This window comes from Sinocyclocheilus grahami, unplaced genomic scaffold (assembly GCF_001515645.1).
Source record: "Sinocyclocheilus grahami isolate Dianchi unplaced genomic scaffold, SAMN03320097.WGS_v1.1 scaffold425.1, whole genome shotgun sequence".
Taxonomy (NCBI): domain Eukaryota; kingdom Metazoa; phylum Chordata; class Actinopteri; order Cypriniformes; family Cyprinidae; genus Sinocyclocheilus; species Sinocyclocheilus grahami.
This window is the reverse complement of record NW_015505604.1, coordinates 564,383-587,809: the sequence shown is the minus strand read 5'-3', so window position 1 is coordinate 587,809 and position 23,427 is coordinate 564,383. Positions and strand designations below refer to the sequence as shown.

Sequence of the window (23,427 nt, the reverse complement as noted above, 5' to 3'; positions counted from 1 at the left end):
CTGTCTTCTCTCTCTCTCATTCACTTCTCCTCCGCTGATCCGCTCAGATCAAAGAGGACCTGTCTTGTCCCTCTGCAGCGAGAGGCAAGGGAGGATGAAAAAAGAAAAGAAAAGCACCAGAGGATGAGAGCAGTCGTCCCAGGGAGCTTTTACAGGTTTTTTGGAGGGAAACAGCGTCAGATCAGGGCTTTTGATCAGGGCCAGAAACTCAAAGGCAATGCTGAGCTCCAGGGCCAAAGCCTGCTTGCCAGCCAGCTCACAATATACAGGAGCTGTTTATCTAGAGGACTAACAAATGGTCACAAAGAAACTATACACACACACACACCATACACACAAAGGAAGTGCTAACTCTCACAGCAATAGTCAAAGTCCTTCCCCACCGAGTGATGAGACAGCCAAACCCGCTACAGAGCTCCGATGACGGAGCTTAAAAACCGCGCTATACAACACAGAGGGCAGCTTGGCAGCGTCCCAAAGGTGGCTTTGAATCTAAAGGTTCACCTGGAGTTCAGAGTAAACTGTGTGGTGACTGGTTAATAGCTAAAGCCTAGTGTGTTTCCTCAGTGTGGAAGCTGGTACAGGCTAAGATGCAGTATAACTGTAACAACAAGTAATCTAATCTTTTTAAGTTCCTTGGTCAAAACTTCCCATCCTTGCCTCCAAAAGTAGGGTTTTGCCTAAACAATCTTTTAACATGCTGCTATGAGCTTAATTAGCTAATTATGACATCCTGATGACAAATCCAGCAGGTTTGGGGGAAACTACAAAACCACATTGCTCCCATTAAAATGAAAAAGCTATCTAGACTCAACTGTATTGCTATCAAGATATATTTAAAAACACTGCCATATGACCTCTGTATGTGTACATACAGTATATGATGACAAAAAAAATATTTAAAAAAAGGGTGCCATATCGAATTCCAGAGTTTCCAGTCACGGTACAATTTAACTCCTGACTATGAGGCAACAATAACACCTCAAACACCTAGCCAATCATATCTCTCCTTGACTGACCTTTGATCCACACAAATATGAGCGGACCACATTCAAGCATGTATACGCTGCCTGTAAACGTTGTTTGTAAAGGAATCTGACCTGTTGCTGCCTCTCGATGATGACCTTCAATTCACAGTCAAATGATTCGATTTTCTTTTGCCTAAAACCTATATAAGAATCTTGATCCCCAAGCAGATGCTTTCATTACAACAACAGGAGATGGAATATCAGCTTAAAAACCTTATCTGATTTTTGACAATCAATCTTTTAAAATGCTACTATGAGTTTAAGTAGCAAATTACAACCTTCAATTTACAGTCAAATGACTCAATAAAAATTACAAGAAACAAATCATACTATGTCAACATTGTGCAAATGATTTAACAGAAGACATAATGATACTGAGCAGAGGAGAGATCAGGAGCTACATGCAAGAGAACATCAGTTGCTCAGGGTAGTATGAGATAATTTACCTTCTAAACGATAACGTTCGTCACTGATACCTTCAGCATAACCTTCATCCAACAGGTCCTGCAGAGACATTGGAAAAGAGAGTTAGGCCTCTTTAAAAGAAAAAGACTGTAAGAATATGACATGACACTTCTCAGACAAGCAATGACAGTATTTTAGACAAAAAATGCATTTTTGTGCAATTTGTATTATCTGATTTTTGACAATCAATCTTTTAAAATGCTACTATGAGTTTAAGTAGCAAATTACAACCTTCAATTTACAGTCAAATGACTCAATAAAAATTACAAGAAACAAATCATACTATGTCAACATTGTGCAAATGATTTAACAGAAGACATAATGATACTGAGCAGAGGAGAGATCAGGAGCTACATGCAAGAGAACATCAGTTGCTCAGGGTAGTATGAGATAATTTACCTTCTAAACGATAACGTTCGTCACTGATACCTTCAGCATAACCTTCATCCAACAGGTCCTGCAGAGACATTGGAAAAGAGAGTTAGGCCTCTTTAAAAGAAAAAGACTGTAAGAATATGACATGACACTTCTCAGACAAGCAATGACAGTATTTTAGACAAAAAATGAATTATGTGTAATGTATAAAATATGAAAAATGAGTAATGTATTACAAAGACAGGAAATTACAGTGAAAAGGGTGAATTTGATGAGGAAACAATGCAGGCTGGGTAGAAACTTGCTTCCCCTACTTGAGCACCTCACAATGGGTGTGAACATCTCCAAAGACTAGATGAATGACATTATAGAGTAATTGAAAATCCTAAAGAGTAATAGATAAAATTGACACCATTCTGTCTACACATCCCATAACAGACAATATAAGCAGGTGTGGATACTGGAAGTGTCTCATCTAAGATATTAAACCATGCTACACGTCTATAACACTTCTGTCAAGTTCCAAACCAACCATCAGTCTAGAAGAAGACTATTGTCTCAACACACCTGCTACCTTTGTCTAATTTCAACACTCCAGCTGTCTGCATACTAACAATTCATTTCTCTGGCCCAAAGACCAGCCTCCGCTGAAGCTCTGCAGCTGCGTGTGTGTACATGCTGCTTCTGCCAATGAGGAGCTGCTTTGTCTTCATCCACATTAGACAGGCGCACTAAATGTCTTGCTGTAGTGCCTCAAGCCATACACTGGCCGCTAGAGACACAAAGCCGCGCACACAAACACACACGTTCACCATAATGCTCAAGAGGTTAGCCGACAGCATGTGAGGGGAACACGCTAATTATGCGTTGTCTGGATGATGGATGGGCTGCATTTTAAATATGAGTTCTTCTCAGTTGGTTGAAATGAGAATCGGTCAGCAGAAATTCTTCTTCTTTTATTTATTTATTTTTTGTTCTCTCTATCATTCAAGGTCAAGTTTGGCTAAAGCACTACTTGGCCCTTTCAAATGAGTGTGTTGTGTTTGAGAGCGTGAATACGTGCCTATGTGTTGTTGCGCGGGACATTGAGGGCTGTGAGAAATTCACTAATCCCTGAACTTCACCTCTAAGTGGCGTTTAGCACAATCACTGTGGCGTCTGTCCGCCCCTCTCAGTCACTCTTAAAAAGCTCTATAGAGTCCCACCCACCCCCATATCTTAAAGCCCCTTTTCTTGCATCTTTGCTCCACCACAGTGCAATATATGTGAAAATGTCTCACACAGCCCTAACAATAACAATAAACATTTTTAGTTAAATATTGCCTTTCACAAACCCAAGAATGTCTCACAATGTATTAAACAGAAACTAAATAAATAAATACAAAATAAATACTAAACTGAATAAAATAAAATACTAATATACATTACAAATATATAAGACTATTTTATATAAGCCTATTTATGGTAAATGCCCATGTTACCTTTTACTAATGAAATCCAGCCATGTTCCAAACAGGAGTGCTAAGCAACATAAACTACATAACACATGGAGAAACTGCATTGCAGTGACCTTGACCTCTGAGACGGTCCTTCTTTTTTTTAATTGCATGTTTTTGTACACTTTCCAGATAACATCAGAGGCTAATTGGCTGTGGAGAGTGTAATCAATAGAGGCTGATCTCTCTTCAGTGGTGTAATGAGAGGCTGAAGAGGGATCTGTACACACTCAGCGTGTGTGAGGGTGACCATGTGCTTCAGGTCAAGTGCCATTTATAGCGCTGAGAAAAAAACGGGACAGAGTTTGCGTGCGAAGAGTAAGAGAGAAGGATAGGGGCTTTGATTAAAATATTATTAATTTCACAGATGAAGTCTTGTGAGCAACATTTTAAACACAGAATAAAACACATCTGAGAGAACTTGCGTCCTGTGACTAACTCCTGGTATGAACACATTCATGCCCATATTTGTTACTGGCTTGTGTGTATAAATGTTTATAACTGATGGAACAATTTCTGCTGTGGGTCTTTTGCCTCAGCAGCATCATGAAAAGGCCTGTGAAACATAAACAAGGGCTTCACTCAATCTGTGCCAGCAACCAGAAACTCTTTCCCAGACACCATGTTTCACACTCTGTGGAAAACCAACCAGATATTTCTGTTTTAACGCAAGCCAAAACAGGAAAGAAGAGAAGTTTGAGTACTTTACTACAAATGGATGCCCACAGAACCCAGTGCAACATAACTGATTTGCCAAAACACATAAACACATACATCAAGCACTCCAGTGCTATGTTTTTGTTGGCCCTGTGATCAGTGGAAGTAGCCTAAATGAATCTTTCAATATGAAAGGACAAATACAAGAGTTAATTAAAAACAAACTAAGAGCAGGAAAGAGACACAGAGTAAGGACTTTTCACAAAGGATGCTTTTTGTTGGTCTAAGTGGTAGACAGACTTCCATATTGTGCCACTGTGATGAAAATATTTTTTAAAGTATTGGGCTAATGGGTTAATCTGATTTATCTAGGAGCTGGATCATTATCTTGTGTGCACCGAGTATGCATATTAGTGGCGGCTCGTAGGTTTTAAAATAGAGGCGGCACACTTATTGTATTGGTCTGGGATCCCTGCCGATTATTATTATTATTATTATTTGCTTAACCACATTAAATTGGCTTTTTGGTTGCTTTTAGTCAGAAAACGTAAAGAAAACGACACACATACAGCAAGATAATATAATTTCACTTACCTGGACTATCACTTGAAGCAAACATCCATCCCTTCTTAAAAGTCTGTGATAAAAGAGAGCTGCCTGTTGCGCCATTTAATTAAGCCGACTGCTGTAGCCTATATCCAGCTTAGGCTGTTTTCCCTTTTTTTTTAATTTGTATATATACTGTTTGAATGACAGCTTGGTAAATCTGTTGGCAATCAAATATTCAATATCGCTACTCATCATAAGTACTTAGTACATTATCAGCGCAGCAGCAGATGTTAAAACTAATATCAAGTAATTTACGTCTCTGTGATGATTGGTTGATATCAGAAGGGAGGCTAGCCTCCCTTACGAGGTTTCTTTTCTCAACACTCCTCAGCGCTGAAAGTGAACACTCGATGGTGATTGGCTCATTTTTTTTACCAACGAAGGCACGAGAGCTCAGTCGTTACCGTTACATTAGCAGATTCGGCACATTCGCGATAGAAAAGCGGTGCTTTCACATTATGGTATTACAACTGTGAAATTACAAACAAAATATACACATTCTGAGACATGAACTGAAATGAATTGTGAATTTTATTAACATTAAATCGTCCTCCTCCCATTTTCACCTCAAAATTATGGGGAAGCTGTGCCTCCCCTGCTTCCCCCGATGAGCCGCCACTGATGCATATGCCTAATGCTATAGAGTTAAAGCTTTTCTAAACAACTCTTTTCATTATAAAGCCCATTTTAAAGATTTGTCCTTTTGTCCAAGTCTGTGGTGCCTGTCTAGATTAGGGGTCTCCAACTACTGTACCGCAGGCCAAACAGTATCATACAACTTCTCAGATGTTAATAGTTTATCCTTAAACCATGCCTGTAAATCAATTTCACTTAAGTTTGGCCTTTAATGTTATACCATATAGTCTAATATAAGCTACATACTTTTCCAAATGGCTTATTACAGGCCTAAAATATAATAACTTTTCTATAGGACTATCACATCCCATTGATCTAAAAATGTGTAAATAAATGCCAGTTCTGGATGAATTAGTGCTCATTAAATAAATAAATAAATAAATACACAAGCAGCAGTTCTGGAGGAAATATAGCTAAATAAATACATAATTTAACTACTTTCTGTTTAAACTGTTCAATTACTCAACGACAGAAAACACCACCTGGCTTTAGTATAGTGCACACCATGAGTTGGAGACGCTTGGTCTAGCTGTTTTTAACGAATAACCACGTCTTGAAGATAATGATTTGTGTGCAGAATGCAAGAGCACAGATTAGATGTTGGTTCTTCCCAGTTTAAACCTGGAAACACATTCAAACGCATTGCCAAGTGTCTGCAAGTGTGTATAAGGGTCAACCGCTCATTAATATGTAAGCACTATGAAAAAAAAAATGCACAGAGAAAAATGCAAAGAGAAAGACAGGGGATTTCTCAACCAGGTTAAGTTTGAGGATGTGTGTCTAAATTAAATTAGCCAACACATATGAATGTGGCCTTATTCATTTTGTCATTAGGTTACGTGCGTATCTGTATCTGTACGTTTGAATGTATGTGGGTAAGGGAGTGTGTGATTGTGTGTGTGTTGTGGAAAGTCCCACATAACTCTGAGTCTGTATTTTCTGTCTGCTCGCCACGCCACAAGGGCTGATGGACAATTTACGCAGCTGATGACAGTTCTGCATGATCACGGGCCAGACACACACACACGCACACACACATAAAACACACACACACATAAAACACACAGACACGATCAGTCGCCAAGCCTTCACTAGGCCACAGCCTTGGAACGTCATCAAACCCAGGAAAGCCTAATTAAGACTGTCGTGTCTCTCTGTCGCCTTCTCACTCCTTCTCTGTCACCTTCGGATTTCACACTTGCAGACCACAGTCCTAATCATATTAAAACAGGGAATGAAAGATGGAGGGTTTCAGCGCTGTGAACCGCAGCCAACCAGAACCACTCCATTTTTAAGACAATTTAAGCCTTCACAAAGACACATACACCTACAGGTGCCATATTTCACCAGCGAGACAATCAACTACGAACATATAGTCACGAGTGTAGACAGAAAAAGACTTGCAACTGAATTCCTGTTTAATCTTGCGTGTCTGTTATCTTGCTTAAGCGTATACGGTTACATGTGCAGGATCTCAGGAGAGGGGATGTATATGCTAGCACGTCAAAACCGGTCCTCGCTAGCTACAGGGCCAATCCAAAAATGACTCCCTACACTCCCCCCAGTACCCTACATACTTTGCTACATGTGAGGATGAAAGAGTCCGGAGTGCAGTGACCTACATAAGCACCTCATACTTTATAATGAGCAGAACAGGCAACCCAGACAACCTGAACTACTGACTGGGTGTCAGTATTCTGTCATTATTTACTCACCTTCATGTTTTTCTACACCTGTCACTTTCTTCTGCCTTATGAAAACGTTTTTTTGGTCTATACATTGAAAGTATATATTGTTTTGGACCCCACTGACAAAAACACTCTTCCTTCCACAGAAGAAAAAGTCATGAGAAATAAACAAATAAACCAATGTCTCACTGCTGTTACTGAAATTTTGTGGTTCTGTCAAACTCACTGAAAAAGACAGGAAGAGAGGTAACAAATTAAACAACTCTCTCTGAGATTCCTCTCGGATTCCCTGTCATGTATTGCAACACCCCATTTTGGCAGCTTATCAATGTGAAGAAAGAAGCACCGTGCAAATGAAGACAATTGTATTAGGATGCAATTCATGAAGTGACTTCACCCTGTGAATGCGTGTGATGTGTATTTGTCCCTTCGGGGCTTGCCGTAGAAAGTATATGCTCATGTGCGCCGGGAGCGCTTGTCAGCGTTACAGAGAAAAAGATTTACATTCTTATTTCTTATTTTATTATTCTTTATTATTCATTCACGTTTAAGCGAATGCCAGGAAAGTGCTCAGTGACACAGTGTTTGTGATGGATTTGTGCATGTTAAGTTGCAAACAATATGGCTCATCAGTTCTTCAGCACGATCTGGAGGCAAGAATAAGCTCAATGGTCAATGCCAAAGCCATGAGATCCCACTGAACCCCTAAAAGAGTCAGCTGGGCCATTAACTCAGCAGGAAGTTGAGTCGGAGGCTCTGTAAATGCTCACCTGCTGACAGACACGGTCATGCACATCGACTTCGATTTGCTTTGAACGATTAGGGATATAATGCCGCTTATGGCTGAAAGTCAGTGGAACAATCAGTTAGTGAGCTCAAACTGTACAAATCAAAAAAAAAAAAAAAACATTCTGGCTGGACTGAAAACAGATGATCTGGTGTAGAGAACAGTGCAGAGAGATTGGCGGAAGATGGACTGTTAGTGATTGTGTGTAAAATAGCCCTTGATTCAATGTTTCAAGCATTTTAAAGTTACGAGTTCTGATTATCGTATACCCGCCCTGGCACAAAAAGCTCATTCCACACATCCAGAATCCAAACACATGCTGCTAATTTACTGAATCACAGGTTTCTAAATCAAGTCAAGCTGAGCAACAGAAAGGCTGTGAATGAGCTTGTGTATCTGTGTGTCTGTTCAGATGGTTAGTTTGCCTGAAGGCAAAGATAATAGAAGAATTAGAGCATTATTAGACGTTTAGCATTTTATGTATCACTGATGTCTTTATCTAGGACGGAAAACATCACTTTAGTCTCAATATACTCCTCTCATCAAACAGCCACAACAGAAAATAGGGACAGATTAGAGAAAGAGAGAGAGAAGGACTATTTGCACCAAAAAAAGTGCTGGTTATTGGAGAAGCAAAAACAATAGATGCCTGCATTGATGAGCATTTGTGTGAGATGGTTAAAGTGCCCCTATTATGCCATTTCGAATATTGCCTTTCATGCAATGTGTAATGTGAATGCAAATGATCTGCAAAGTTGCAAAGCCAAAAGTGCACGGTAAATAAAGTTATTGTCTCTCAAACGAGTCGTTAGTCATTTGAATCCCACTAGCCATCACGGGGTAACACATTTGCATAATTCCCACTATTCTATGTTGACCGGCCACAAACATCTTAACCCACTCTCAAACATGTCATTTTTTTTTAAAGATTTATTTTTTGCATTTTGATAGGCCAGTGTAGAAGGGACAGGAAGCAAAGTGGGAGAGAGAGGGGGATGGGATTAGGAAAGGTCCTCAAGGCAGGATTCAAACTCAGGATGCTCATAGGGCAACAGCACGATATGTCAGCACGCAGCCCACAAGGCTATTTGAGCCGACTCAAACAAGCCATTTTACTGACGACTGCTTCTAAAATCTTGGGGAGTTCAACGCAGGATAAGGTTCAAGGCTCAGTAACCAGTTTATTTGGACCAGCTGGCTCCAATGAATCACAACCTGTAAGTATGCTAAATAATAGATGTTTATATTTTCTATAGAGTGTTCAAAATATGTAACTATAGCAATGAGGATATCATTTCCGACATGCGCTGTACGCAATCACAACAGACTGCTGTCAGAACGGAGCAGGCTCACGGAAAGGAGGGGTTTAGAGAGACTGAATCTTAGAACTGCTTCAAACTAATCGTTTGAGAATCGTTGAAAAACGAGGTGATATTAAATGTATATTCGGAGAAAACGGAAGCATTTTTTGACCATGCATGCATGTAAACCTATTGTAGAAGACTCCCAACACAACATTAGGAACCTTAAATATAGCATAATAGGGGCACTTTAAGAGATACTCAAAACTCTAGTTTAGAGGGTATAAATACATTTTTGTCACTTATAACATCTGAAGAAACATAGAACACACTGGACAAGGATGAAACTTTTTAGCATGTATGCGATAAACACTAGGGATGCACCGAAATTAAAATTCTTGGCCAAAGCCGAAACCGAACAAAATTAAACACTGGGCCTTAGGCCGAATATGTTTTTTTGTGGGGGGGTTTTTTTGTCATTGCATAAATTAAATAGCCAAAATGTGCTTTTTACTGTTTTGTCTTGCTTTTCAAAGAAAAAAAAATCTATTACAAAACAACAATTTAAAAAATATTTAACACTGAACATTTTTACATTCTAGCAGACACTATACCTACAAAGCACACTTTAGCTTAAAATTAATGTTAGTAAAATAATAGTTTTTGGCCAACAGACCCCCTTCTTGAATTAGGCATGTATTTTTTACTGTACAATTAAAAGCAGCCTTGCTGAGAAGAGACTTCTTTTAAAACATTAGAAAATATTGCAGATCTTAGTTTGAACACTATATGTGTGATTGTTATAATAAATGTATTAACAGAGCTGTTTTAATGATTATTATCATTATTATTGTCTTACTTTTTATTTTATTTTACAGAACAACAGTAAAATTACAATACTAACATGAATGTTGATAGAGTTCTTGCGTTTTCTCAACTTTTATTTTGGAGGAAACGTGCAGGAAGACTTCAATGCTTCCTTTTTGTTGACAACAACAGATTTATAAATTAGTCTCACGTCGTACGTATCGCATTGTCACATGCCTTGTAAAAATTCATAAAAATGTGACTGAGCAACTGACAAGCGCAGATGGTTGCGACCCGCCAATAAAACCAGAGAGAGAGAGAGAGAGAGAGAGAGAGAGAGAGAGAGGCGCAGATTTTCCTCGTTTTTGGACTTTGAACACTGGTTAACAAGCAGACCGTGCAGCACTGTCAGAATACATGCAATGCGTGCATGTATTAGAAAACATAACGTTCTGCAGTTTATTTACTGATTGTTTAAGGCCATTTCGTGATTTCAATCATCGTACAGTAACCAGCAACAATCACCCATTCCTCTTCTCATCGAAGACATGTGCTGCAGTACTAAACAGTCTCTCGCTGTCGGTGCTTGTAATGATTTTTGCGTCTTTCTCGGACGGTTTTAAATGCTTCCACACTGCTGACATGTGTGCTGCATTAAAGAGTGCACGCCTCTCACTCTTCGCTGGTTGCCATTTGATCGCATCACATCATTGTTCGGTACAATTTATTCGGTCTTTTCGCTTATTCGGCTTGCGAATTTCGGTTGCCGAACAGTCGGTGCATCCTTAATAAACACCTGTGTTTCTGTAGGCTGTTAAATGCAGTATACTTTGCAAGACTAGGCCTATGCGTCAGCCATACACATGCTAAGTGTTCACATTTAAACTGAAGTATACTTTCGGCTTAATAGATAAAATCAGTTGTAAGTGACAAATCATAGACAACATCATTTATTATGTTAAGTCAAATAAAGTACATACGTGTATGCACATACACGTTAACTGTGTAAAGTATGTGTATGTGTGTATTATAGCGTGTCCATGTGAACAGTTCACTTGTGTGGTTTATAGATGTTGAGTATGGCCAAGCAGTCAAGCGATTAGCAAAATACTGCTCAATATCAGCTCCATTTTGGCAGTCGCAGTGTTTGGAGAAGGTGTTGTGTCTGGTATCCTTGATACTGGTGATTAGATTGTAACCTTACACATGCGTCTGTATGGTTTATGCTCTTTTTTTAAGGTGGACATAAAGAAATTATTAAAGTGTGTGTGTGGGCAGCTGCTTGTGTCAGTGTCTGTAGAGGCTCCTTAGTAATTTCTCAGATGAGATTAACATTGCAAACATTTCCTCACACATTACCTCATCCACATCAAAGCGCTCTACGCTGATGTCACCACACACTTACTGTACATAGTAAAACACACACACATGCACTCTAGCCTCTCATGCACTCACATACACACACTCTGTCTCTATAAAGAAGCAGATATTATATCCACTAATGTAAATACAAAAAGCTTTAAAAAATTCAGATTTGTTAAACTGGATGTGAACATGATTGTGTTTATCAAGTCTGTTTGATCTTGTATTTCTTTGTATCAAAAACCATGAAATGGCTTAACAAGAGCAGTTATTCCTAATGAAAAAAGAAGTTGGGGTAGGACTTCAGACTTAAAGGGTCATATGATGCTATTTTAAAGATCATTATTTTGTGTATTTGGTGTAACAGAATATGTTGATGTTCAAAAAACACATTATTTTTCAATTATTGTAGGTCCTCTATGCCCCGCCTCTCATTTTCAACAAAGCCTGCTCCTTTGACAAGTGCAGTCTGCTCTGATTGGCCAGCTGACCCAGTGCATTGTGATTGGCCGAACTCCACAAGCACAAGTCGGAAATGTAACGCCCCTTACCATAAACACGAGCTTCAGCTTTCAAAGTAAATATCAAGACAGTTACCGTATTGGCCCAAATATAAGACGACCCTGATTATAAGACGACCCCCCTTTTTCCAGATGTACCTTTTGGAAAAAGGCTTTTTAAAAAACAAATCTTGTTTTTTCTCAGTACAACACATTTTGTCTTCAATTATTTCATATTGCATATTTTTTCTATTTTCATTTTTGTTTTGAAAGTATGGTAAAAACTGGTAAAATGTACCAACAATCACATTTAAAAAATATACACTTTTTGATATATTGGGGGGGAAAAAACAGGTAGCACATCTGAATTAGGACATTTAGGCTATCCATCTAATAGTAGCCTACCAAAATCTTATTAACTGTAGAAGTTAAATCTTACTGTAGTCTTCAAATCTGGGTACTGTCTTATGTTTTAAAATCACAAAGGGAGTTTGGGCCCATCAGGCTAACGTGACAGTCATGACTCGTTCAGCTGTAAGGTTTTCTTATTCTTTTGTTTTTACTTACGATCTTTACAACACGCATTACATTACGTATTTCATGGCACACTTGTTTTATGCATGGCTGCATCAACACTACTGCTGTTCCTGAAACCACGCCTTCTTTCTTTGCGTGCACATTTGGGCGGCATTATGCTAATATTTCCACATAGTGACGTAGACATGTGGGGGCGTGTTAGAATGAGCCATTTTAGGTAGGCGTGGTTGACTCTTAACTTTCATAAAGAATATCTCTTTGGATTTGAGACTTTAGTCTTTGCAACTTTACAGATCTTCTTTATGCACCAAGAGCTTGTAACCCTCCAAAGAGAAAGGAAAACTTTAAATCGCATCATATGACCCCTTTAAGGAAGAACACAACTAGACTAACACAACATCCAGGGGGCAGTTGTGGCCTAATGGTTAGAGAGTCAGACTTGTAACCCAAAGGTTGCAGGCTCGAGTCTCAGGTCCGGCAGGGATTGTCGTGAGGGGAGTGAATGCTCCCCGGGCGCCGCAGCAATATGGCTGCCCACTGCTGTGTGTGAGTGTGTATTTGGATGGATTAAATGCAGAGCACAAATTCTAAGTATGGGTCACCATACTTGGCCACACATCCTGTATCAGTATCACTGACACATTCAACTGAAAGAGGTTGTTTGCAGAATAGTTACTGAGAGATAAAAGCATCAATCTTATCACTTTGCAGGCAACAAGAGGACACTTATTGAGATAAAATGAAGCAAACATACAGTACTGGTGAGGCTATGCTCTCATTTACTAGAGACACCTTTAAAGCATGAAAGCTGTGGAGTGAGAGAGCGCTTTGAAGCCTTGAAAATGAAGCAGCGCTCCCCGTTTGTTCTACTCTCTCTTTCCCTTAGGTGATCCCTCCTTTACCCTCTCCCTATTTCCCCTCTTCCTTTTCTCTTTAAAGGCAGAGTAAAGGAATAACTAAACTGCCCCAAAAATACAGAGAAAAGACTTTTCAAACATTGTTTGAAACTCCAGCCTGTTCCTCTCTGAAGGAATTTAAAGACCATAGTAACAGAGAGCTAGAGATTTGTGGAAACATCAAGTAAGAGATTTACCAAATCCTTCAATATTACTATTTAATAAGTACTCAAAACACAGATAGACAGTGATAAAAACATGAATTAAACATGGTGACAAAAAAGGAGCTTTTGTGATTTTTTCTTATTATTGTATCTTAATGTGATGAGCTAACAAATTATCAAATTTATCAAAGAAATATGGGATCTGTAAGATTTTTAGTATTTTTTTCGTCTTTTATACTCACCAAAGTATTCACTTTATTACTCACTTAAGTAATATTATGAAATGTTATAAAATATTCTATTTTAAAGTTTAAAATGTAGTTTAGTTTATTCCTGTGATGGCTAAGCTGAATTTTTAGCAGCTATTACTCCAGTCTTCAGTGTCACATGATCCTAACATTTTGTGGAAATTATGACAATTTGATTTGAGGATTTTATTTATGCATGTTTATCAGTATATATATATATATATATATATATATATATATATATATACCAGTAAATGTTTATTTACGTATAACAGATCAAGAATCTCAATCATACCCTTTGAAGTACAGAAGAAACATAAATGTGTCAGAGCAGCTGAATAAATAAGGGTTTTGAGGAGGTTGGAACAACACTGTCCTGAGCTCTGCTGCTTGTGGAGTGTGTGTGTGTGTGTGTGTGTGTTTAAGGAAATTTAGAATACACAGCCCAATTCTCAGCTGTTAATCCTGGAAACTCAGTCCACACATTCCCACTATGCACTTTGATCTGTAGAGCACATCCGGACAGACGTGCTTTAATGCACAACACACACACTTTATATTTCTCTGACGCATCTAGCCAGGCGCCATCCTTGCCCTTAGCACACCCCCATGCCACACATACCCAAGCACTATTTTTACACACATACTTACACACTTGCATTACATAGTTAAATGGAAAAACACATAAAAACACGGGCAAACCATTTAAATCACCTACAACTGACATGACTGCAATGCTTTCTGTTTGTACTACAAGCCAGCGTTGCATGTGTACTAACCAAGAGTAACTTGAGAGGAAAGTCCAGTTAACTCAGACCTGCCTTTCAAGTTTCCCATCTCATTACAGGTTATGTCAACTTCGATTTAGTGCATGTGCTGCTATTCCTGGATACAGACTCATTCATAAATCTCAGTGAACAGTCAGTGTATTTACATAAAGTCTTTATAAAATGTGATCTAAATGCTTTAGTCCAAATTAAACTTGCGAACTTTTTTGCAAAGTCGGACTAACAGACTGCATCTAATCAGACTACAGTTGGCCTTGACGTTTTTTAAAAGGGGTCATATGATGCGATTTCAATTTTTCCTTTCTCTTTGGAGTGTTACAAGCTCTTGGTGCATAAAGAAGATCTGTAAAGTTGCAAAGACTAAAGTCTCAAATCCAAAGAGATATTCTTTATAAAAGTTAAGAGTCAACCACGCCTACCTAAAACGGCTCATTCTAACACGCCCCCACATGTCTACGTCACGATGTGGGAAGATTTGCATAACGCCACCCAAATGTTCACGCAAAACTACTTTGTTTGGCCTTCCAAAAGAGGACGATATCCGCTTCCTCATGTCTAGAGCTGATCCGTGCTGGTCGCTGAGGAAATATATCAACTTCGCGCTGTGGATCGCCGGATCGGCTTTCACCGTGGAAGAAGCAGAGTCCAGTCCGGGGTCATCACATGTGGTTGCCGCAAGCCCGCCGGACGCTCCTTCGTCAAATCTGCCGGCCGCGCCGTTCTCAAGCCCACCGGCCGCCGCTCACTCTAGGCCTCCACTCACTCAATATACCCCCCACCGTCAAATTCTGCTCTAAAACTTCACTTAAACAGCTGCTTTTAAGTGATAATAAGAAATGTTTCTTGAGCACCAAATCAGCATATTAGAATGATTTTTGAAGGAATACATTACATTTTAAAATATATTCAATAGAAAACCGTTGTTTTACATTTTAATAATATTTCACAATATTACTATTTTTACTTTTGATCAAATAAGTGCAGCATCTGTGAACATAAAAGACGTATTTTTTATATAAATTTTTTGTAATTAACATACTCAGGCCTACTTATTTAAATTAGTTTTAAAAATTAGTTTATGCACCGCTTGATATAGGAGGTGACAGAGCAGCCACCAGCAGGTCCCTTCACTCTTCCTGTCCTGGAAGAACAATCAACTTCTCCTCTGTTCCCCTCCTCCCTTCTTGTCTCTTATCCTCTTTTCCTTTCTCATAGGAGCCCATCAACAGCCCTACACTGGAGCCAGGTGCTGTCCCACTCCCCAGAGGCACCCTCTTCCCTTTTCTTTCTCTTTTATAGAGAAACATAGCCTTTCCCTTCCGCCCCCACCCTCTGTCTTTCAATCTCTTTCTGTCATCCTTTCTCAACCAGCCCTGGAGAGATATGGTAAACCTGACGTCTAGAACAGAAAGAGAAAGAAGTCTGAGGGTAAGTGCGTGACAACCACACTTGAAGCTTAAAGTGAAAGAAATACTTTGGATATTGGGAAGGGAATAAAAGAGACAAAGGATATAGTGCATATACTGTCACTCTTTGTGCTACAATAAAGAACATTCTGTAGTAACGACAGCAAGAGAGAGAAAAAGTGTGTTGGTTGTCAGGAAAGGTTTAAATAGCAAGCCTTGGAATCTAAAAAATTCCCCCCAAAAAAGTTCTGAAATTCCAAAATAAATTATTTTTAGAATTACAGCTCTCTATTTGATCTGGGCTTCAAAGTGTTTGGTCTCTGAGTGATACTACACACAGAGTGATACAGAATGCTTTCAAAGTCATGATCAAGCCTGGTTTATAGTTGACCTATTGGCCGCTTTTGACTGTGCTGGAGATTGTGTTTAAAGCTGTGATGTTGCCTAGTTTGCCCTAGTTTAGAACTGTTGTGCCAACTGGTTTCAGAGTGGATTTCAGAAGCCACATTTCAAAGCAGTAACATCGTCTGGTCTTGGCACTTTGATTCTGACTGATTTTAGAGCTATGATGTTGAGGTTCTTCTTTGATAATGAAATTCGGACTAGTTTTAGCGCTGAGCTGCTAACTAACTGAAAGCTGTGATGCAGTGTAAAAGCAGTGTGGACATTGGTTAAGAAGGTCCGATCTCAGATTGACTGATGACTAGGGGTGTGCGATATATATCATCTGCGATAATATCGTAATTGTTGTTTTAACGATGTGCGATTTGACATTATCGAGTATTTTGCAAAAACCATTCAAAACATCCCTACAGAGCGCACGCATACATTACGTGAAGTCTAGACTAGTGCGTGTGCGCATTTAGTGTGTTTTCTTTCACTGCATGATTCCGTCTATTAAAATGCATTTAGAATGATCACAAATTCAAGACATGATGGCAGAAAATGTATATATTTATACCACTTCATATAGTTATTCAATTTCACATGAAGAGTGCCGTTTTTCTCCAAAAATTACCACGATTACAAATGTGACATTGAATACATCTAAATGCCACTTCAGATGCAGCTTCTGTGTTGATTTAATTTGCTTGGTAACAGCCCAAATGTCTTATTATTCTAATTCCCTGATTAAATGTAAGAATTTGACTCAAAAGATAATGGACACTTTTAGAAAAAATGGCTTTATAAAGGTAAAAATGCCCATAAAATGCAAAAATCAGTTTAAACTTATTGGAAAAGATTCATTTCTATCAGTATGAACTGACCACCACACAGAATATGAAGAATATTAAAAACATTAGGAGTCAGCTGTCTTCGGCAGTCCTTAAGGTACCAGCACAATAACACACTCAGCAAAATATCATCTAATTATCGTTATCGATAAAATCCCATAAAATATCGAGATATAATTTTTTGTCAATATCGCACACCCCTACTGATGACTATAGTGGCAGAGGTTTAAAACAGCTAGATAATGGGACTAACACACACAGAAAGACCAGTAAATCACTGTAAAAAAAGATACTGTGATTATAACAGTAAAAGACTATAGAAATTCTATAATAAAAACCTGGTTAATGGTAAGTTCCCCTACTATATACGGTGAACAACTGTGTTGGACATTGCATGTAATTTTACGGCAGTATGCAATTTTTTGAAGTGAAAAAGAATGTCAAATTTACAGTGAATAATCGTAAATTGACATTCCCAGAATTCCTTATTACATTTCACATTTGATGTTTTTCCATTTAAATAACTGTTTCTTCTTAGTTTTTCTTATCAGTTGTGCACATTAGGGTTGTACGTTTCATCTAATGTTGTTAAATTAATGTTTATTGGATTATTTCAGTTTCATGTGTGTAACCATGATGGTGTTTAGTGTTTGTGTGAATGACACTGTGCACCTTCTATATATGTTAGTATTTAAAAACATTTTGTGATGAGGTTGGGTTCATTGTGTGACTTTCTCACTTTCTGCTTTTGGTGGTTATCAGTGTATTAAAAAGGTACAAAACAGATTTAATTACTTCCATAAATTGGTATATTAACATCATATCAGTTACAAATTACGGTTTTTAAATGTAAATTTAAGTTAAATCCGTAAAACCTCAAATGTTGCTACCATAACCACAGCTGCCAGTTTTTTTCCCGTAAATTTTACGGATTTTTTTTTTAACAGTGTGAAGCTGTAAGCTACATAATAACAAAGCTGCACAACAAGCTGTGACACAACACCAGTCAATCACCATTAAGGGAATAAGCGAATCACTGCACTGACTTCAGATTTGAATACAAAAAGGGAAACAGTAGGCTTCATATAGGGGACAGGTAGGACAAGCTACACAAAATCGTGTTCAAAATCGCAGGCGATTCATTGCCGATTTTGAAAACGATTTTATGTAGCTTGTCAGTGAACTACGGCTCTGTGTGGTAAATGCCGCTCAATCTGAACGCATGTGCTGGAGATTTACTACTAATCACAGGAGCGGCTTTACTGACAAGATGCGCATGAAAATCGCATTAGATTTTTTGCACAGCCCTAGATGGAGCTAGACTTTAATTTACATTGCCCACATGAGAGCCACAGAGCAGCATGCTAACAGCAAGGCCACAAATCTGACCCCCACCTCTTTTTGAACAAGAACTTATAGTGTAATTTACAAATAGCACAAGACCTATGAAAACCAGACTGGAAAATGTAATAGGCAGTGCTACATAAAGTCATGTGTGTGAAGGCCAGTTAACACAGCACAACACAAACACACTCATCAAACAGATTCCTGACTCAGACTCCCCGCTGTCCATACCATCTGAACCACATTTACAACACAGACACACACAACTGTCCGAACTTAAGCACAGCTGCTATAAATAACTGACTCTCCAGGTAGCCTCTATTAGTCCCCGTATTATCATCCTGCATTTATGAGTTAGGTTTATGCTTTCTTCATGTTTAGGGAGCAGGGTGCGAACTACGGGGGAGCTAGGGGGAGCTCGGCTCCCCTTAATAAGACATGGGCTCCCCTGAAAACGTGATTTGTGAAATTTTGGGGGGTCTCAAAAAATATTGACAATGTGTTATTTTGACATGCAATTTCAGTTTTGTGTAATATGATCATTGTAAAACAAGTGGGCTCCCCTAAAGTCCACGGTATAGTTCGAACACTGCTAGGGAGTGAGGTAATTCACTGAAATCCACTCACTGTCTTATCTCAGCAAGAAAAATCAAAATTAAGAAAAGTAGATTGTTTAACTTAATAAGTTGTGATGAGCTGGTTTTAAAAGATGTGTATTATATAGTATCAACATTATTCTAAAGCACCACTAAAGACCAGGAAAAAGTGGTGGCTATATTAAAACTCCAGAAACATTAAGAAAACAAATGAATAAAGTAAAAAAAAATACAACATGTTTTCAATAAAGACTCCACACACTGATCCAATAAATATCTCTCAATGGAATAATAAAAATAACATCTTCACATAGTTCACTTTCAAACAAATCAAAATCAAAAGGGGAGAACTAACAAAGGGATGCAAAACCTCTTTCCCACTAAACCAGCCTCAAATTTCATCACTACATCAAATATTAAATTGTCCCAGAGATGCTTTATGTCGAAACAAAATTAGTATTTCCAAATAAATATTTATGGAAATACCTTCTCTCATTCTTTCATTCTCACAATGCTCCGTTAACCACACACCATTCAGTTATTCAAAACTGTTCAAATGTTTGAATTCGTTCAGCAGGGATCCTTTCCCAGCCTGGCCAAATCACTTCACACCAACTGGAAAAACACACACACACTCCTCAGTACTGCTATTGTTTCTTAAACTCCTCATTAGTACATCAGAGGGAAAACAATCAGGTTGTGTTAAAACAAACCCTGCTTCAGATTATCATATTTAAGTAATGAAGGCAATGTTAAAAGAGAAAAGTGAAAACTTTATGACTTTATAATGTTAAATGTTAAATAAATATAAAACAGGTAACTCAATGAAGCCATTTCAGACTTTGTGACTGTTGTTCAGTGCATTATGATCTCTCCAGCTACAATAAAACCTCCTTCTCACAGCAGAGAGTGAAAAAAGTAATAAACTTCAAACTGTGTGAACTTTGAACCAGGCAAGAACTATGTGTTCCATGCTCCTTAAACTTATTTTCTCCCCTTCACACCACAAGATCTAAAATCCACACCAATGTGGTTACAATTTCTTTGCTTGCAGTGCAGTACTATGCATCTTGCATGCTAAATAAACGTTTATTACCACTACTTTCTTAGAGAGTTAAAAAAGAAATGCAGCATTTCTCCAGCAACACTCCGGACTCTGAAAGTTTAAGAGCGTCAGGTTTGTGTTTGGATGTCCACATATGAGGATTGGGTTTAAGAAGTTGTGGCTGCATTCTCCTGCTGGTTGAGACGGCTCTTTAATAGCAGCCTTATGGATTTCCTTTAGCTTTTTCTGTCACTCTCAGCGTCTCTCGCTATCTCTCCAACCCTCAGAAAAGTCTTTTGAGACTCTGCAACAGCCCTTGACCAAAAGAGGCTTACTCTGAGGTATTTCCAGAGGATTTCTCCTCTCCTAAACGACAGTGCTCTTATGTGTTTACTAGGATGCCAAATCTGAGACAGACTGGCCCTCCCTCCACCCCTTTCTCGACTTCACAATACAGCGCTGTCACCATGCCTGTCAGCCTGCAATGCTTTCAACCCGCCGTGATCTATTACCTACAGAGAGAACTTGCATCTGTTCCTAGCCCTCACACGGTTCTTCCCACCACGTTCAAATAAACCATTTACCCATGTGAGCCGCCAGTGAAAAAGTTGACGCGCCTTTTGTCTAAACATGACTGCTAAAACATTCTCCTTGTTGGGCAAATTCAAGATAGAAACGCATAACTTTTTGCATGCAAGAAGAAAGGCGATAAAAATCCAAACATATGATTTTCAAATACATATGCCGCCTTTAAGATACCAAACCTACAGTGATATTTCCTCTCAAAATGATGTGCCTGTCAGAAATAAACACCTGGAAACCTGACTTTTCCTCTTCCTAGCATTCAAAGGAATAACAACACAAAACCTCCTCCTCTGGCTTCAAAGGCAGCAGCTGAAAGCGTGGAGAGCGTTTTAACAGACATCATTAAAGGGAAACGTGTATTCAGAGAGTGTTTCTCCTTTAATCACTTCTGGTAATAAGGCCTTTGGCTTTTATAGCTGGGCTCAAACTACAGAGTGTTTCCAGAGAGTACACTATTGTTCTTGGTGACGTCAGGAAACGATGGCACGATCGTTTTCAAAGCGCGTGAATTGGGTGGTCTGGAAGCGCGTGTGGCCCCTAGAAGCATGCAACGATCATTCTGCAACGCGAATATCGCGTATATACGCTTTTACCATCTATAACCCAATAAGGGTAGTTGACTTAACTTTTTTTTATTCAACATGGACTTTAAAATGTACGCATGCGTAAAGAAATGTATGTTTTCTAACGCCTAAACATTTCTTTCGAGTTTATCGCCATTGTAAATCACATTTTTGACTTCGCTAGATCATTTTTAAACAGTTCTGTGACGCAACAACTGAATTCTGAAATGTACAAATATTCAATTTATTCTCAGTTAATATGAGGTCGTAAAATCCCACGTATATAATTACAGAATAATTGGAATTCTTTGTTTAAAATAGTTTACACCGCTGATACTGCTTGATATTTCATGTCAACTACCCAAGAACTGAACTCATGCCGAACAACGGAAAGAAAAGAGCTGTATTACAGTATCACAACAAAACAACGTTTTTGATCAGTTGAAATACAAGCTTTAAAGTGCTCCATACAAAGTGCGCAACATTTCTCCAGTCAATAATAACTTAACACCCAAACAGTCGATTCCTACAGTCTTGGAATGAAATGAAGGCGAAGCGCAGACAAGTTCAGTTTGTCAAAGTCCAAAATCTTCACACATTTAACATGCACGTGTGATAAAAAGTCATGAACCCCGTTCACGTACCCGTGGAGACAGTCCGCAGGGATTTTTCTGCTGGGAGTCCTGCTGATCTACACGAGAGCTCGCGCAGTAATACTTCTGCTTAACCATCCAGTCATCCAGTCCTTTCCTCGCCAATATCTATCTATCTATCTATCTATCTATCTATCTATCTATCTATCTATCTATCACTAACAATGCTTTATTGACAGTATTGTTAACAATTACAATATTACCAAAGCAAATAAGGTAGGCTAATTGCAGCGCCAAAATTATGAACACCAAAAAAGTGTTTGTTAAAATAAAAATAAAAAAATGTATTAAAATTAAAAGTAAATAAAGAAATGTAGCTGATCTATGACATTTAAAGACCATTTGAGAAGAATAAAAAACCTATATCAACTTTAGCTCCCCCAATCCCTTATCCTGAGAATTTCTTTCTCTACAGTGCATTAAGAAGCCACAGCTTGACACAAGAACATACAGGTTATATCAGTCAAAATCAGCAGCTTAAGGTGCTTCTTTCTCTGTGCACAGTGTTCTACAGATGACAAACGCACAGTCTGTATTTGTGGTGCAGCTCATGATGCTTTTGGGAAACCCATTACTTGGATTCCAACTTGTCAGTTGGCATAATTTAAAATGATGCAGTGAAGTATTCATGAAAACAAATCCTGCAATTCTGTATCTATACAAAAAAATTAACTTCACAGCCAGTGAAGATGCAGACAACTGGCCATAAGCAAGCAAAGTGTGATGTAAATCAAGCACTGATATTAGGTGCCAAACATAAACAAACAAGTCAACTGAACTCCTTAAATCTTTCTAATGAAAGCTGAATGAGGTTAGAGAGAGTTCCGAAGAAAGACATTCCAGTGCATCACTCTCTACTCTTCAAGAAGACCTTTTCCAAGACAAGTCGTGCGTGTCCATGGTCTTGGAAAAACCCATGCACATACAAACAAACGTGCATATGCCAGAGTGGGGCATCAATGCCACAGCAGATTTCACATCCTGCCTGTCAAAGCAGAGGATTCTGGCTGGCTTTGAACCTCCCAGACACACACGCACATATACACGCACAGAGATGAGCATGTTATTATACCCTGCATACACATATTTTCTCTCTCTCTCTCTTGCTCACACACTAACACACACGCAAGGGCTGGGAACCAGCCGGCTAGTCGCTTTGACACACTTCCTGTGCTTTGAAGCGGCCAGTTGAGAGATGGCTTTTCCCATCATCACCTTTGAAGCCTGCGTGAGGAGGAGGCTGTGTGTGTATACATATGGGGGAAGGGAGGTACTGACATTAATTCATTGTAATGGCTCATCAGTTGCTTTTACTTTGCGAAACGATTAAAGCAGCATGCAGAAAGTTTTTGTATTTATCTAATCAAATAAATGATTCAATCTCATCACACATCCTGTGGTTCTTCTCATGATGTCCCTGCAGTTAAACTGTTACATTCCAAAATGTCCTTGGAATGATACATAATATTTTACCATTTTAAATCACCTGTAAACATTTGAGCAGATAGACAGACAGCAAGAAGAGTACAAGGCCAGCAGCTGTGGGGTGTTCAGTGGATATGTGACCGTTGCTTTTTTTCTTGCGGGACAAAAGAGTGCTGGGTGTGTGAGAGGGCAGAGGGCAACAGTCCTGCAGTACAGTGCAGAGTCCTGGGA

General features: G+C 38.8%; 1 protein-coding gene across 1 annotated transcript in view; it reads right to left on the bottom strand.

The window, feature by feature from the left end:
• LOC107551472 (protein naked cuticle homolog 1) overlaps positions 1-21,870 on the bottom strand; it is a gene marked incomplete at its 5' end in the record, with an annotated part of 28,953 nt that extends 7,083 nt beyond the window's left edge. Inside the window, 2 exons of the mRNA XM_016233081.1 lie at positions 1,893-1,950; positions 21,763-21,870. Coding sequence (XP_016088567.1) covers positions 1,893-1,950; positions 21,763-21,870 — 166 coding nt within the window. The remainder of the gene's footprint in view (positions 1-1,892; positions 1,951-21,762) is intronic.
• Between the last annotated feature and the right edge of the window lie 1,557 nt (positions 21,871-23,427).